Source organism: Pan paniscus, chromosome 21, assembly GCF_029289425.2.
Source record: "Pan paniscus chromosome 21, NHGRI_mPanPan1-v2.0_pri, whole genome shotgun sequence".
Taxonomy (NCBI): Eukaryota; Metazoa; Chordata; class Mammalia; order Primates; family Hominidae; genus Pan; species Pan paniscus.
Window position 1 is genome coordinate 24,370,004 of NC_073270.2, and position 18,112 is coordinate 24,388,115.

General features: G+C 45.4%; 1 protein-coding gene and 1 long non-coding RNA gene across 2 annotated transcripts in view; one reads left to right on the forward strand and one right to left on the reverse strand.

The window, feature by feature from the left end:
• The window catches only part of LOC129394859 (uncharacterized), a 41,031-nt gene that overhangs the window by 11,855 nt on the left and 11,064 nt on the right, over positions 1-18,112 (reverse strand). Inside the window, exon 2 of the long non-coding RNA XR_008622245.1 lies at positions 13,956-14,137. This is a non-coding gene — a long non-coding RNA (uncharacterized LOC129394859). The remainder of the gene's footprint in view (positions 1-13,955; positions 14,138-18,112) is intronic.
• On the forward strand, positions 1,754-6,317 carry LOC100995839 (cystatin-8). Its single transcript, XM_008954734.4, is given in 3 exon segments — positions 1,754-1,984; positions 3,046-3,159; positions 5,917-6,317. Coding segments are annotated over 3 exon segments (429 nt in total). The 3' UTR covers positions 6,001-6,317.

The window sequence follows — 18,112 nt, forward strand, 5'->3', positions numbered from 1 at the left end:
TCACTGCAATACTGTTTGTAACAGCTGAAAATGAGAAACTGAAGAATCTAGTCATAGAGAGAAAGTTTAAATACAGCATAATGCATTTGTAGTCTGCAATGCTTTGCCACCTGCCTGACAGATTCCTGCCCCATATGTGTTTTCTGTACGTTGCCCTTGCTCATAGAACCCATTGATCTTTGCAGCCTAGGAAGAATGCTCGCCTCTCTGCCTCACCAGGAACTTTCTGGACACTGATTTGGGATTTTCACAGAAAAGCAGAAGCTTTGAGAGCTTAACAGGTGCATGCCCCCCTCCTCCCACTAAGGGCCAGGCCTGGGCATCAGAGTGGGCCACATGACCCTTACCCTGGCAGGACAGGGCAGGAGGTTACTGTTGGCCCAAGCCAAGGGAGTTCAGAGGCCAGGCATTCAGGAAGCCAGAGTCATTGGCACAGGTGGGCAGAAGATGCCAGAGGGGCCCTGTATTAGTCAGGGTTCTTTTAAAGGGACAGAACTAATAGGATATATATGGTTGTATATATATATAAAGTTAATACTTAATAAACTCCCCTTTATATGTATATATAAATAATATATGTAAATAATATATATATAAATAATATGTATATAAAAGGGAGTTTATTAAGTATTAACTTACATGATCACAAGGGCCCACAATAGGCTGTCTGCCAAACTGAGGAGCAAGGGGAGCCAGTCTGAGAGTCCCAAAACTGAAGAACTTGGAGTCTGATGTTCGAGGGCAGAAGGCATCTAGCATGGGAGACAGATGTAGACTAGGAGGCTAGGACCATCTCTCCTTTTCACGTTTTTCTGCCTGCTTTATATTCGCTGGCAGCTGATTAGATTGTGCCCACCAGATTAAAGGTGGATCTGCCTTCCCCAGCCCACTGACTCAAATGTTAATCTCTTTTGGAAACACCCTCACAGACACACCCAGGATCAATACTTGGTGTCCTTCGATCAAATCAAGTTGACACTCAGTATTAACCATTGCAGGCCCCTGACTCTGAGGGCACAGCAGGAGGCATTTGCCTGCTCTCTGTGCCCCTGTGAGAGCTGTTTAGACCAAAGGCCCGAGGCTGGCAAGTGGGAGATGTCCTCACTGGGACAGGACACAGGTGCTGAATTACATCACAAAGCGTAACCTCCCTGCAGGGCGTGGACTCAGGGGGGCAAGAGAGACCAGAGACCAGGACCCACAGAGACCCTTGACTGGGCCACAGGCATGAACTAAGAGTGCTGAAGACCCAGGAGAACCACTGGTCAGGTCAGCTCCCAGCTCCACAGGGAGTAAGAAGGAGCTGCAGGCACAGCAGGCTGAAAGTCCACCAAGGGCTGAGGCCACAAGGCCTCTGGGGCAGCCACAGTTTTCATGATCACATCATACAGGACTGAGAAGCAGATAACAAGGGTGACGCTCACAGGGGTAGGCATAGCCACATCGGGGCCTAAGGGGAGAGGAACTCTCCCTAGACACACAGATTGCTCTCAGGGTAAGGAGGGGAGGCTGGTAGAGAGACTCCTTAACTGGCATTCCTGGGTGGGTTTCCTTGGAGAAAGAGAGGACAAACCCCAAAGGGTGACCCTAATGGCCTGTCTTGAATCCAGCTGGGCTGACGCTAAGAGGAGGCAGTGTGTGGCTCGAAGATTCTTGAACCCACAGCAGCAGCCGCGGCCACCCCATCCTGCCCACAGCTCCAGCCCTGAGACGACGAGGAGGAGACTCGACTTTGCCTCTTGCCCAAGGGACCATGCCCAGGTGCCGGTGTCTCTCCCTGATCCTCCTCACCATTCCCCTGGCCCTGGTGGCCAGGAAAGACCCAAAGAAGAATGAGACGGGGGTGTTGAGGAAATTGAAACCCGTCAATGCCTCAAATGCCAACGTGAAGCAGTGTCTGTGGTTTGCCATGCAAGAATACAACAAAGAGAGCGAGGACAAGTATGTCTTCCTGGTGGTCAAGACACTGTAAGCCCAGCTGCAGGTAAAGGTGTCTCTCCATATAGGTGGACATTTGCATATGGTGGCACAGTTGAAGCCACACTGAAAGAGTGGGTATATGAGAAAAATATCAGTATGCAAAAATCCTAAATATGTGAATGCTTAAGAGCCTAGACACTTCCACAGCATCAATAAGGCAGTGAACACACAGAGCACTTTCTACAAACGCTTGCACTTTTGTTCTAAGTCCTTCGCATAGATTAACTCATTTAAACCCCAAACTGCAAATCAAATGTTCATGTATTTGCTAAGGTTGGGAGACAAATAGAGTGCTAGCCATGAGAAAAGACCTGATAAAGGTGAGTCCAGGTGAACCTGGACCCAACTAGCAGACACTCCTTCATCTCCTGCTGTAATCCTTTAATGCCAGATGAAAACAGATTTAAATGGACATCACAAGTAGCCTTGATTGCATTCAGTCACTAATGAGTTCAACAAATACTAATGTCCTGCTATAAACCTACTGCTGTTCTACTCACTAAAGACTCAGCAGAGAACAAGACAGGCAAACTCATGCCTGCATGGGTCCTTATGGACTGTGTGCTGAGCTGGTGGGAGGGGCTTTGGGTGGGGAAACCCCAGAGGATGGGAGGTTTCACAGGAATCTGAGGGACTGGGGCCTAATGTGGCTGAGGGGGCTGTCCCCTGGTCAGGCCTGTGTGAACCTGAGCATCTCAGGCCCAGGAGAGCTGATGGTTCTGAAGAGCCCACCTTTCACCTCTCAGTCCTCACTGAGCATGCAGCATGCCCTGGGCTTGGGGACAGGAAATGGAATGAGAAGGCCTTGCTTTCAAGGAGGTGACAAACTGGAGAGGAGTCTTTACTCAAGTGTCCAGCTCCAGGAGTCTATGGAGTCCTGACTGATCTTGTTGTACACAGGGCTCCAGGCAGTGGGCATCTTAGCCTTCCGCTAAAGCTCTGTCTGGGGGTGAGGGAGGAAGGAAAGTGGAAAGGACGAGAGTAAGAGTAATTTTTTTTTTTTTTGCCAAAACTTTAAAAAAGTACAACTCTTTTGAATAAAATTGCATAATTGCTAACCAACAGGTCACAAATCTTCTGGAATACCTTATTGATGTAGAAATTGCCCGCAGCGATTGCAGAAAGCCTTTAAGCACTAATGAAATCTGCGCCATTCAAGAAAACTCCAAGCTGAAAAAGGTAGGTGATGAACCACTCGTCTGTGACGGCCTAGGCAGCTCTGAGCCCAAGAGAGAAAGCTGAGGCACGCAGACCTTCTCTTTGAGGTCTGGGTGGCTCCCAGTGTTTAGCCCCAGATAGCCAACCCTGTGGCCTTTAGAGCAGAAGATCCAGGGCCACGGAACGTGGTGAAACCCTCTGAGCTTCTTTCTCATCCTTCATCCTGCAGAAAGGATGTTGTCAAGACCACTCTTATCTCAAGGGCTGCATTGACTTCTGGCCTTTTGATGCAGGCACACTGGACAACACATAATCACCAAAAGCCTGTCCTCTCGGGTCCAGACAAGCCACCCACTATTGCTGGGCCCACGGTCACTCATCCCCATACAGACATAAAAGGAACTTCATTCATTCACTCATCCACTCATAGAAACTTACTGAGCACCAGGTGCTACGTGCTTTGCACCAGGTCTATTCTGGGTGCTGGAGATTAAGCAATGACTAAGCCAGAGGGTGGCCCCACCCTCCTGGGTTTACAGTTGATTTTTGCTGGGGTCAGTCCAGGTTTCCAGGAAGGTTGGGGCAAACCCAAAGACTCCCAACGAAAGGAGGACTTGGCCCAGGGGCTTTTGGCTTCAAGCCTGTGTTTTTTATCTCAGAGCAGCTCATAGGCCAGTACTTGGTCCCAGACAGATGAAGGCCTGAGCGTTCTGCAGGTTTGCCCAACAGGTGCATCACTGTCCCTGTCTTTACATTGGTGGTTCTCCAATGTGAGCAGGCATCACAATCACTTGGAGGTATTGACAAACCCTGATGACTGGGTTCCACCGGCGGAGTTTCCAATTCAGGAAATGGGGTCTAAGAATTTGCATTCTTAATGAGTTCCTGAGTGGTGCTACTGCTGCTGCTGCTGCTGGCCTTAGGATCATTTTGAGAACCACTGCTTTATGCACTGCCACAGCACAGGAAATTGCAGGTACATTTATGAACTGCCCTGCCATTATGTTTGATGAAAACTGCCTCTGTATGCTCAGATGAAACAAACCCTATCATTTCCAGCTCACAATAAATGACCCGTCAGGACAAACATTTCAGCAGTGAGCTTGTCTGAATGCTGTCTGATCTTTTATGCTTGTTTTATCTTTTACTGGTATTAGGAGTATGGTTGCTTTAAATTTATATTTTCTCCCGGGCTTTTAAGGATTGTAGAAAAGTTTTTGCTTTTGGCAGTTTGTAGAAAATATTAAAGTGCATTAAAGAAAATTGTTCTCAAGGAGCCCACTTGTGTCTAAGATTTCCATGATACGTCTCAGTTTTTAAGACATACATGTTCAAGCAGACATTTGTCAATAATAAAAACTTTCTCTTTTTCCAAGCAGATGCTTTTGGTTTCCCAAATTTGATGTAATTTGCCTATAAAGTCATCTTGATCCAGTACTTTTTATTGCATATTTTCAATACTCAGAAGGGACTAAACTTTCTTCTTTCTGACTTTGTCTGCCTCTTAACTCCTGGAAGTGCCCCAGTGATTTCAGTCTATTCGAGATGGCCTTTGCAGTTTGTCCAGGACCACTATCTCTCTGCCTACCCATCTATCTACCCATCCATCCATCCATTCATTAATCTGTCACATACACATAGGATATTTTATTTGTCATTTCAATGATATTTTGAAAGTAAAGCAGAGTTCTTTGGAAAAAAAGATATGTTAGGCCCTAGAATTTTCTAAATTGCTCTTGACTTGTTATTAGAACAAAAGGGACGTTAAAAAGTTTATTTTAGATTCAGGGGTACACATGCAGGTTTGTTATACATAAATTCGTGTCACAGGGGTTTGGTGTACAGATTATTTCATCACCCAGGTAATAAGAACAGTATCCGATATGGTATTTTTTTCTGATCCTCTCTCTCCCCCGCCCTCCATTCTCCAGGAGGCCCCAGTGTCTGTTGTTCCCTCTTTGTGTCTGTGTGTTCTCATTGTTTAGCTCTCACTTATCAGTGAGAACATGTGGTATTTGGTTTTCTGTTTCTGCATTAGTTTGCTTAGGATAATGGTCTGCAGCTCCATTCATACTACTGCAAAGGACATTATCTCATGTTTTATGGCTGTGTAGAATTCCATGGTGTACATGTACCACATTGTTTTTTTTATCTAGTCCACCATTGACAGGCATTTAGGCTGACTTGATGTCTTTGCTACTGTGAATAGTGCTGCAGTAAACATACATGTGCGTGTGTCTTCGTGGTAGAACAATTTATATTCCTTTGGGTGGGATTCCTGGGTTGAATGGTAATTCTGTTTTTAGTTCTTTGAGGAATCACCTCACTGCTTTTCACAATGGGTGCACTAATTTACACTCCCACCAGCAGTGTGTAAGCATTCCCTTTTGTCCACAACCTTGCCAATATTAAAATGGATTACTTAATCAATAAAATAACATACTTTAGTTAACAATTAGAATCATTTCATTTACATTGTATTAAAGGGAATTAAACATAATGTCAAGTTTATAACTGAACTTGCACCACAATGTTATGATTATTAACATTTCTTGTCTTCCTGTGGTTAAAATAGAACAGAGATCCCTCTGGGCAACTGCTGATGGCCATGAAGCCTGCAGCCTCTAGCTCTGCAGATTCCTGGGAGCTCACTCAAGAGTGGTGACCCATCTGTCAGCATACGCCTAAACTGACACTTAGCAACAGGACAATTGTTTTTCTTTTCTTTTTTTTTTTTTTTGGCACTCTACTAATTTTTGTTGTTGTCATCTTTTTCAGAAATTAAGCTGCAGCTTTTTGGTAGGAGCACTTCCCTGGAATGGCGAATTCACTGTGATGGAGAAAAAGTGTGAAGATGCTTAATAGTGTTTTGAGGCATCCCTCCAACCTCTGTGACTACTTTATCCATGAAAATAAAGCAATGGCAGGTGGGAGGCTCTTCCCAATGTGCTTTCTTCATGCATGCCTCTCTGCTTGGTGTTTTGTTTTTTAGTTGCATATATGTGGGGACAGAAGATGGGCATGTCCAGGTCCTCTTTGCTGGCACCGAACACAGCCACGCACCTTTGTTCAGCTTGATGATCTACCCATCACCAAGTACAAAGGTTAGGGTGAGGTCTGATTCCATTCCCTACAGCAAATCAGAGTATTGGGGTAAATTCAGCCAGATATCAGGTGAAATTCACCCCCCATATTTCACATAGGTTCTTTTCTATTTTCCCTAAGTGTCAGCCAGTCTGAGAAATAAAGGGACAGAGTATAAAGGGAAAAATTTTAAACCTGGGTGTCCGGGGGAGACATCACATGTCGGCAGGTTCCATGATGCCCCCTTAGCCTTAAAACCAGCAAGTGTTTATTAGTGATTTTCAAAAGGGGAGGGAGTGTACAAATAGGGTGGGGGTCACAGAGATCACATGCTTCACAAGGTAATAAGATATCACAAGGCAAATGGAGGCAGGGCAAGATCACAGGACTGCAGGACTGGGGCGAAATTAAAATTGCTAATGAAGTTTCAGGCACACATTGTCATTGATAACATCTTATCAGGAGACAGGGTTTGAGAGCAGACAACTGGTCTGACCAAACTTTATTAGGTGGGAATTTCCTCGTCCTAACAAGCCTGGGAACACTACAGGAGACTGGGGCTTATTTCATCCCTACAGCTTCAACCATAAAAGATGGCCGCCCCCCAAAGCAGCCATTTTAGAGGCCTACCCTCAGGGATGCATTCTCTTTCTCAGGGATGTTCCTTGCTGAGAAAAAGAATTCAGTGATATTTCTCCCATTTGCTTTTGAAAGAAGAGAAATATGTCACTGTTCTGCCCAGCTCACAGGTGGTCAGACTTTAAGGTTATCTCTCTTGTTCCCTGAACATTGCTGTTATCCTGTTCTTTTTTCAAGGTGCCCAGATTTCATATTGTTCAAACACACATGCTCTACAAACAATTTGTGCAGTTAACGCAATCATCACAGGGTCCTGAGGCAACATACATCCTCCTCAGCTTACGAAAATGACAGGATTAAGAGATTAAAGTAAAGACAGGCATAGGAAATCACAAGAGTATTGACTGGGGAAGTGATAAGTGTCCATGAAATCTTCACAATTTATGTTCAGAGATTGCAGTAAAGACAGGCGTAAGAAATTATAACAGTATGAATTTGGGGAACTAATAAATGTCCATGAAATCTTCACAATTTATGTTCTTCTGCCATGGCTTCAGCCAGTCCCTCTGTTCGGGGTTCCTGACTTCCTGCAACACAGAGGAGGAATGAATCCCTTTGGCTTGGGTAACAATCCCTTACAGAGGTCTGAACCCACTGGGTGCTAACTCAGCAGGTTCCATCTGGATGCTTCCTTTGGCCTGAGGCTCTTCCTGTCTAAGAGTCCTGAATGGACAGGTCATTTGGTCTGGGGGACCCCTGTGACAGAACTAGTAGCCCTCCCCTGTGGGATCTCTATAAATTGGGGGATTTGTGTTTCTTCCTATACGTATTAGTCTGTTCTCACACTGCTGATAGACATACCTGATACTGGGTAATTTACAAAGATTAGAGGTTTAATTGAATCACAGTTTCACATGGTTGAGGAGGCCTCATAATCATGGCAGAAGGTGAATAAGGAGCAAAGTCATGTCTTACATGGTGGCAGGCAGAGAGCTTGTGCAGGGGAACTCCCATTTATAAAACCATCAGATCTTGTGAGACTTATTCACTACCACAGAAACAGTATGGGGGAAACCACCCCATGATTCAGTTATCTCCAGCTATCCCTAACCTTGTCACGTGGGGATTATTACAATTCAAAGTGAGATTTCAAACCATATCACTGTGTATGTAAACAATGGTCACAAAGAGAGAGGGGTGGTGGCAATAAATCTTGAAGGATAAGCTGTGTTAGATTGCGTGTTATCTGTTCATGGGTGTACATGTGTGTGCATGTGTGTGCATGTGTGTGTGTGTGTATTTGTGTGTGCATGTATGTGTGTGTGTAGAGAGAGAGAGGGAGGAGGGAGAGAGGGGAAGGGGACTTGGAGAAGGAAGTAGCCAAACAAGGAGAAGAGCAGGAGACAAAATTCTCTTGAAGAAAGTAACTATTAAACAGATGTGTCTAATAGAGAATTATTTAATGGGTGGAGTTTCTGCAAAATGAAAAGCTCTGGAGGTTGGATGCATGACAATGTAAATAGACAACACTACCGAAGTACACACTCAAAAATAGTTCAGATGGTACATTTTGTATGTATTTTGCCATAATTAAAAATTTTTAAAATAGATGTATCTATTTTAAACATAGTGTTGGTTATGACTCAAGAGGCTAATTGTATCTCCAATGTCCATTAGGAGAAGCCAGGTTTTATCTCCCATGACTTGCTTGGTAAGTGGTAGGGATTTCAGTATTTCTGCCCCTGACAGGATGAGGCCATGAAACTCCAAGGCCTCAAACTACTTTTTCCTCTGGTTCCTCTGACTTAGCCAATGCATGTTTCAGGAGTTGGAGACTGTCGCCCTGCCTTCAGGCAGCAGAGACAAGTGGAACTTGCCTTGGAAAGCCTCTGCTGTTCCTAGCTGTCTCCTCTCCCTCTTCAGCCCCTGCCTGTGGTCTCTGTCTGTGTGCCACTCCCGTTATGCCCACCCTGCTTCCTCTGCTGAGGCCCCACTCTGCTTCCTCGTTTCCCTTCTCAAATCCCCAACTAACAAAGGAACCAGGATTGGAATGTGATGTATCTTTTAGGACTTGAGATTAATATATGTATCCTGATTGAAAGTGCTTCTTTCCTTTGTGCTAGGAAGACTCCATAAGAAATTGCCCTCCCGTCCCTCTACCCCAGACACAGGAAGTCATGAGCCATGAGGAACAGCAGGCTAGAGAAGACCGCAGCCCTGCCTTCCAGGGGCTCCCAGTGGCTGCATGGAATTATAGCTCCATGTGTCTTTTCTGGTTTTCTGGGATATGAGTGTCTTAAGAAAGACAGCATTTTTGGAACATCTTGAATTGTCTTTCCTGATAGATAGGTGAGAGGCAGCCTCAAGGACTCAGATGTCGGGAGAAGACAAGGATCAGCAGTGTGTGACCAGCTTGGATGCAGTACAGTGGGGATGATGCCCACCTGTGCTGTGTACAGATCTGCATCCTGTACAGGCCTAGAGACACATCACATATATGTGTTTCTATGCACAGGTCTATTTCTAAGGGCATTTCTATTTATATTAAAATTTTATTTAATTTAATGTTATCTCTTTTCAACCTGCCTGTCTTAATCTCTTCCTTTCATTTTCCCTCTAAACACAGCCAAACTGAAATAAAATGCAAAACAAGCTTCATTTCTCCTATCCAGCATTTAATGTCTTTTTGCTAAGATATTACAGGAGAACACACAACACACGTGCATTCACATGGACTCACTCTACACCACCTTTCCCTGCCTTTTCCAGAAATGAGCCCACTGTCACAGGGCCTGCTGCGTTCTCTTAAAGGTCATGGGGAGCTCTGAATGCCCAGTGCTGTCTGGGCCTGAAATGCAGGAGCACTGGGAACACAAGAGACCATGGAGCTGGAGGGGACAGGGCAGAACCAGGCAATTCATGTGGTCTTGGATGCTGCCAGGCTCAGGATTCACAGGGGGGTCCTTGCCCTCTACCTTGCTGTCCTCCTTGCAGGGATGCATGGCCTGTCCACCTGGCGACCAGTCATGGCCATGCTGTGAGTGAGAACAAGCAGGAATTCAGCTGAGGACAATCTTGGACAGGGCCATGGGGACCTTGCTGGTTGGTGGGGAGTGAGGTCTGTCTCAGTCTGTTTGTGTTGCGATAAAAGTCTGTTTGTGTTATCTGAGGTGGCTAATTTATAAATAAGAAGTTTATTTGGCTCACAGTTCTGTAAGCTGTAGAAGCAGCATAGTGCTTCTTCTGCAGGAGAGACAGAGACAGTGTGAGAAAGAGAGAGAAAGGGGAAGGGTAGGAGGGAGAGAGAGAGAGAAACAGAGAGGACAGAGAGGAGAAAGGGAGAATAGAGACACAGAGAGGAGAGGCAGGGAGGGAGGTGCCAGGCACATTTTAACACTCAGTCTTGCGGTGGGAAACTCTCTCATTACCTCGAGGAAGACACCAAGCCATTCATGAGGGATCTACCCAAGCACCTCCCACCAGGCCCCACCACCAACACTAGGGATTAAATTTCAACATGAGATTAGGAAGGGACAAACATCCAAACTATATCAAGATGCAAGGTGTTGACCCTGCTGGGACCAGGGGTGGGCTGCCTGCGGACTACAGGGACAGCAGCAGCATAGAGCTCAGAGCCACAGACTTGGGAAGGAGCCCGGTGTGCTCTGGTCTCAGAGGACGTGAGTGCTGTCCCAGCCTAGCCGGTTTCTACCTGTAGGGCCTTCACCACCTAACTTAATCCCATCTGCTCACACATGACCTGGGAGAGTGTCAGGACTGCCTGCCCCCCAGGGGCCTGGTGGAATGGGAGGCAAGAGGGGTGGGCCTGGGAGTAATGTCCCATGTGCGTCCTAGGAGGGGCCCTCCTTCTCCTACGTGGTTGGTACACTTAGACCATTAGATGCATTTGTAAAATCTGCAAAAATGTCAGGGACAGACAGTCATCAAGACCTGGGGACGGACGGTGCCCCTGAGAGTGTGGGGGTGCAAATGGCAGCCAATCAGTGCCCTCCGCTGATTCTTTCTGGACCTCTGTGCGGTGGGGTGGCTGGGTGGGGGGGTGCAGGTGGAGGGTGAACAGGGGGTGGGCTCTGGGGGACCCACTTGTGCCTCAGCGAAGGGGACTGTTTTACTCCCACCCCCAGGCCATGTTACTTCCTTCTTGCTCTCTTCTGTAACTCTGTCCAGAAAAAAAATTGCTTGAAATTTGGAAAAAGGCAGAGGGAGATCAGCAAAGCTTCCACCACCATTTTGGAACGTTACTTAACAGGCCTACTGCGGGTGATGGAGTTATCTAGGGAAAGTGCCTCTGTTTGACTCGGTCTTTGTTATTGATTTAAGGCCAGACTCTAAATTTACCGTTAACTTGTGGAGCTTTTTGTCCAAGGGAGATGCCAGGGATTTCTGTGCAGCAGAAAAGATCTCCCCAGATGCTGTGGATTTTCTGCTCTTTAGGAACTGAACCAGTTATGTAACTGACCTGGGATTTCCCCTCATGCCCAATAACTACGACTCCTCCAGTTCTCCTTCAGCTAGTATCGCCCATTGCTGGTTGTCTCTTTACAGAGATGAGGGAATCAGACGCTCCTTCAGTGTTTGTAAGTAGTCTAGGTTTATAACTTTCTGAAAATTACCCTATTGCAGTCTCCATGTGAATCCCCCAAAGTTCCCCACAGTCCAGGGCATCAGGTTTGTCCGATGGATTCAGGGCCTGCTGCCTTCCCTCCCTCCCTCTGCCCCATCCCTTGTCGGGTCCCCGCAGGGAGACTGAGGCACGCCTCCTCAGATGCCTACCACTCGCTATGGAGGGGACAGGGTGAAGGGTGTGAGTGATACACAGAAAAATACCCAATGGCTAAGAGATGTCTTTGATGGACATGCACCTTGGCCCCTTGTGTAGGGGCTTGGCAACTGCAGGGCCACCTGGGAGTCAGCTGGGGTCCAGAGAAGGCGACACTGAGAATGTACTATTTGGATCCTGCCCAGGGAAGAGAGCAAGTGCTCGGACGCTGATGATGGCCACCCATTACCAGATAGGAACATTTTTGGCTGTGAACTTATGATGCCTGAAGACAATAAAATGAGCATCATGTCCCTGGAGCAATCATTGTTCCTTTTTTCTGGTTCCAAACTCCTTCAGATTCCTTGTTTTTAATAACACACCTGCATCCTCAAATACAGAGACATTCTGAGTGAGCTGCTGGGGGCACCTTCTGTGTGGACACGCCGGCTTTCTGCTTTGCTAACCATATTCCTGGAGGCTTTGTCACCTACACCATGCTGTAGCTTGACCACCCAGGTGAAGCTGATAAAACTCCAAATCTGACAGTTCAAGACTCAGTGACTGAGCCCTTTTCCAGAAGCAAGGTGACAGAACCTCAGGGCATGGAGGTAAAAGCCACACCTGCTTGTGGAATTTTGCCTTGACTTCCGTTGTGGATGAAACTCGCTCCACTGGTGTAGCCACAGAAGCCACCTGAAAGCCAGCACTTACTGAAATGTCCAGGAAACCAGTCCAGGGTGGAGAGCCCATGAGACCAAATAGTTTGGAAATCACCTCTGCAAATATCATTGCTTTAATTTTGTTTTAAAACAAAATTAAAGAAAGGGGAAAGCATGGTGGGGGTATGTGCTAGTGTGAGACAAAGTAGCAATGGTGAGAAGCCTGTGTGCTCTTGCCTGCTTGCAGCGGAATCTCACAATGCCCCTGACTCTGCAACAACATGCAGCTCTCCGGAAAGACGCTTTGAAGACAAAACAAGATAGAGTGCCGCACGGCCCCCACGTCTCTAGCCTGAACCACTATGTTCCTTAAAAGATAAACCGTCCTAGTCCCTGCTTCCTGCTGCACATAAGATGATGCCTGCTGGGGTTAGTGATGATGCTTCTGTCATCTATAACCAGGTGGATTCTTACACCCAAACCTTCACGTGATTCTGCTTTACTGTAACTTCCGAGCAAGTGTGATGTGATTTTGCACATACTGAACCTCCACACTTCATATATAAACTGTTGGCTGAAGCCCTATTTCAGAATTGTCTGATGGAACTTCTCTAGGGGACTGCTCCCGGGCTGTAGACCTCCATTTACGGTCTTCAGTAAGACTCCGGAATAAAAAATAATTTTAATTCTTGAAAAACTTGATATTTTTCTTTAGTCGACCCTAGAAAACAGTTAGGTATCACTACTGTGCTTTTTCTCATGATGGAGAATATACCAATCTAGGGGTTGGCTCCTACTAAAAAAAGAACAAATTGCTTTCTAAAAAAGAAAAATGATTAATTACCTTTTTTTTAAAGGAGCAATCATGGAAGAAGAAAAACCAGTTTCCCACGGCAGGTGTCTAACAGGCTATGTTAGGCAGATACTGATTGATACGTTGAAAAAAATACCAGGGTAAATGAACAGTTAATAAACTTTAGCAGTAAGTGATAGCAGAATGGAAACATCAGGTAGCATGCACAAATGCATGAGAGGGAAATCCAAAGGAATGAAAATTTACCCAAGCTAAAACCAGGAAATAAAACACAATAATAGAGACAATAAATGTGGGTGGATTTTATAAACTAATAGACTAGAGAGTCTTAGACTTTATTAGAGTATAAAACTCACAGGATGCTCATAAAAGCCACTTTGACCACAAACTAATCCTGACATGTTGAAAATTTGCTCAGGATGAAGATACACTGAACAGCTGCTAATTAAACAAAGTAGGGGAGAAAATATTAATATGAGGCATCATGGAATTTAGGCAAAGAGCGTTAGGTGGGGTAAAGAATTATGTCTCAACAAAACGTACTCTAAGACACCAAGAAAATACAAATAAAATGTCCCTAAAAGACACACAAGCCAATGTCAGATTATAAAAATGAGAAAACCACAAATAGAGCTAAAGACTGAGAAATCTTTCAGAAGTACAAAAACATTAAAGCTACAAATGAGTTGGATAAAGTAATGAAGTCATTATTTTCCTAGGTACATGCAAATGAAGATGTGGCTCCCACCCACGGGACTGGAGGAAATCAACAAGGGCGGAAGTACAGGAGAGACAGAGATGTCTGAGGACTGCGCCCCGCCACTCTCAGGTGAGAGGCGGCGGGCAAGAGCCCTGAGGCCACAGAGACGTGCTGTCCTCGAAGGGAGGGAGTGCCTACCTGTGCCAGCCATGGCGGGCGGGTCAAGGAGGATGCGCGCTCGGAGCTGACCGCAGGTTCAACCTTCCCACGTCATTGCTCACCCTGGTGAGAGCGTGGAACAGACTGGAGTAGGTTCCAGAGAGTGCAAGAAGAGGGGAATTGGAGATCATGAGGACAGACACTTCTTTTGAAAGATTTTGCTGTAAAGGTGAGGAAAAAAAGAAACTTTTAATCTGAGGAATGTGAGTCCCCTTTAATTATCAAGCCCAGAGGGGCATTGAAATGTGACAGCAGACACAGCAGCAATGTGTCCCTCCTGCCTTGAACTAAATAATGACCTCTTGAAGCCGCCGGCTATGTGAACTCTAGACTAATGGATGCCAAGTAGCTACAGGGTGCCATGTGCCGGACACCATTATCCATACCCTATATAGTTCAACAGTGTAGAGCCAATCACCATCCAAAGTTCTTTCTGTGAACCAATGAGAACTCCTGGCAAACACCTTTGTATCCGCCCACTCCTTGTCCCCTTTTGCCTTTAAAAGCCTGCTTGTAGCAAAAGCTGAACAGGAGCACTCCTCCCCAAGGCAATGTGGAAGTGTGTCCTGGGCTGCTGTCCTTCACCTTGGCCCAAATAAACTCTCTATATTCATTTTGCCTCAGTCTCTTTCTTTAGGTCGCCAAAGAGGACCAGAGAAATTCTGGAGAATTTGGAAAGTAACAGGCTAAAGTAACTTTATTTATAGATATAAATGTTTACCTTCAAAATGTAAAAATGAAATTCTTTACTATCTAATGCATATATAGAAAATATATGATAAAAATAACATTTATAATACAACAACAACAAACGCATAGAACACACCCAATGACAAGCTTTACAATGACTTCAAGGAGGGAAAACTGAACTTTTATTGATGGAACAAAAGATCTGGCAAAATGGAGAGACAGATAATATTCCTGACAGGAAGATTTAACATTAAATATGTCACAAGTACTAGTTTCCCCAAAGCTGGGGAGGCCAGGAGTTTGGGGTGCTCACCATGGCTGCTCACGGGAGGGCAAATGGAACCTGCAATCAGGAGGTATTCCGGAGCTGGAGGACTTCACCGTGCTCAGACCATACATGGCTACTTTGAGAATTGCCCTGTGACTACATTTTCTTGATTGGGGTTCCTTGAATTTTGAATTTGAAGCTCTTTTGCAATTGTTACAGGCAATCTCCATGTGTAAGATGACCGTAACTCACCCCTAGATAAATAGCTCTGGTAGATCCCACAGGCAAGAAGCACTCTTTTTTTTTTTTTTTTTTTTTTTTTTGAGACAGAGTCTTGCTTTGTCACCCAGGCTGGAGTGCAGTGGTGCAATCTCAGCTCACTGCAACCTCCGCCTCCCAGGTTTAAGCGATTCTCCTGCCTCAGCCTCCCGAGTAGCTGGGACTACAGGTGCCCGCCACCGTGGCCGGCTAATTTGTTGTATTTTTAGTAAAGACAGGGTTTCACTGTGTCAGCCAGGACGGTCTGGATCTCCTGACCTCATGATCTGCCCACCTCGGCCTCCCAAAGTGCTGGGGTTACAGGCGTGAGCCACCGCACCCAGCCGCAAGAAGCATTCTTGACTGAGTCTTCTAAATGGACAAAGATATACGGAACAACTGCTAATTTTAAAAAGTAGGAGAGGAAAAAAAAAATCACACCCCAGCCAAGGGCTGCTTTTATCTTGCAAACCCAACCCACTTTTGAAGAATGAGAAAGAGTGGGGTTGAGCATGGGGCCACACATGGTCTGATTTGCCCTGATTCTGGCTCATTCCCTGAGGAACGCCCTTACTGAAGTGGATCCAGTGGGAAATTAGATGTCCTCCATTAGACTTGCTGCACAGATGTGGGCCATGGATCAGCAGCATCAGTGGCACTGGGAGCTTATTAGCAATGCTGAATCTCGTGCCCATCCTGGACGCACTGACTCAAAATCTGCATTTTAATGAGATCCCAGGTGGTTTGTGTGCACATTAAAGCTTGAGAAGAACTGCCCTCAAGTCTTAAAAATTTCTGCTGAATGTCAATGGTAAACCACCTAATTCTGTACATTAACATGCAGGACAATTGACATGTAAAGAATATTTAATACATTAAAGTATTTAAATCTCCTAGATTTTTTTTTTTTTTTACAAAGATCCTGTATACCATTTTGCTCCTAAATAGCTTCCAAATGGTTTTTAGTTGTTGCTGTAAGTAGAAATTTTCCCCGGTTGCTGGTAGTTTGTACTGGAGAATGTTGTGAATCTGACTACATTAGAACATTTTGCCACTTTTCTTACTTGCTGGAATAATTTAAGTGAAATACTCATTGACTCCTTTGATGGTAAATCAAGGGGCTTAGGGCTTACTGGGAAACAAGACGGACACACTGGGAAACACAGCATGCCTATGCGAGGACACCAACACAGATATGGTGAGGGTGGGTGCTGTGGGGGTCCTAGACTCCTCCTTCAGGTGCAGGCTTGCCTGTAGGTGTGTGGACAGTGACCGAGGTCCACAGCTTCTCTTTCCTTTGGGACCTACCAGTTTTATAGAAAAGCATGGTTTGAAGAAGCCCCATTCCCCATTCCTGAAGCTTATGAGGATTCCATGGTTATAGGATTTTAGAACTTTCTATACCCCATGTTCTGAATTTCAAGACACCTCCTCCTTCTTTTGTCTATGCATATTCTTCAGAAATCCCTGATATTCTGCACTAAAACAGCATCTTGGTATCACACAGATTTTTTTTTCTGTAAGACAACACATAATAGTGTAGCAAAAAATAAAAAAATAAAAGATAATTTACAAATCCTACATGCTAAAGTTCTGACTACCTATCATATATAGCCAGGAAAATGGCCCCTTCATAACTCCTGAGTCTTACCTCTGGCTTTTCTTTCCTTTCTCTTTTAGTGCCATCAACACAGGGTCCCAAGAGTTCTCAGCCACATCAGCTCCAAGAAGAACTTGTTTCATTGAGGATTTAGGGGAACTGTCTCATTGGCGATGAGAAGTTCTCCTCCCCCTGCCCCCATGTGACTCGTTAACGTTTGGGGTGCCCTGGCTCTTGGAGCTTTCATCTATGGTCTAAACCTTGAGCACCATAAACATTAGGTTGGCAGTTCTTGGAGCTTGGGTAACTGCATGCACATGCCTTGTTCACACGTGTCCCAGTATTTTTATTTACTCTGTTGAGGGAGTTTATTCTTTCCTTTGAATACATTTCACTCCCACCTGTAATAAACTCCCAATTGGTCTTTCTACTTTTGTATCTTTAGGTGAATTAAAAATTTCATTTTTAGTAGGTGTTTCATATTTGTGTTACATCCTTCTGAACTCCAGAATCATATATATGCATACATGTATATGTGTGTAGATATATATTTAGAGTATATATATATATATATTTAATACATATCTATGATAAACTCTATATTCATTTCCACTCTGGTGTTAGGCTTCATGGTTCTCACTGACAGGCCGCTCTGGGTCCTGGGAGTCTGCCATTGTTGGACTCCATTAACAGGCTCCCTAGCCCTTCCACTGATGGCTGCATTTGGCTAATTTTGGGGAATGGGTACATGCGGAAACATGAGTGCAGCTGGAGCCAGTGTTGGGATATTTCTTACTGGCTGCTGGAACCCACTTAACAGCAGCTGCATTTTTCCGCCAGGGGCCAGCGCTCCTGCTGGGCAGTCCCTCCCTGCCACCTACAGCAACCCCCAGTGCATGTGGCAGGCAGAGCAATGCTTCCAGAGATGTGTACATCCTGAGCCCTGAAATCTGTGGATATATTATGCAAGCTAGCAAGGGGAAGTTCAGGTTGCAGAGGGAGTTAAGGGTGCTAATAGGCTGACCTTAAAATAGGAAGATTATCTGGATTATCCAGATAGGCCCAAATTCCTTAAAAGATGGTAGAATGGTAGGGGAGTCAGAGCTGAAGTGATTCAATACGAGAAGAACTCCACTCACTGCAGGCTTGAAAGACAGAAGGCCATGAGGCAAGGACTGTGGGCAGCCTCTAGGAGCCGGGAAAGGCAAGGAAATGGGTTCTTTCCTAGAGCGTCTGGAAGAATGCAGCACCACCCCCACCACCCCCACACTGTCCAGAGCCCAGTGAGCCCGTCCTGACTCTGACTTTCAGAGCTGTAGG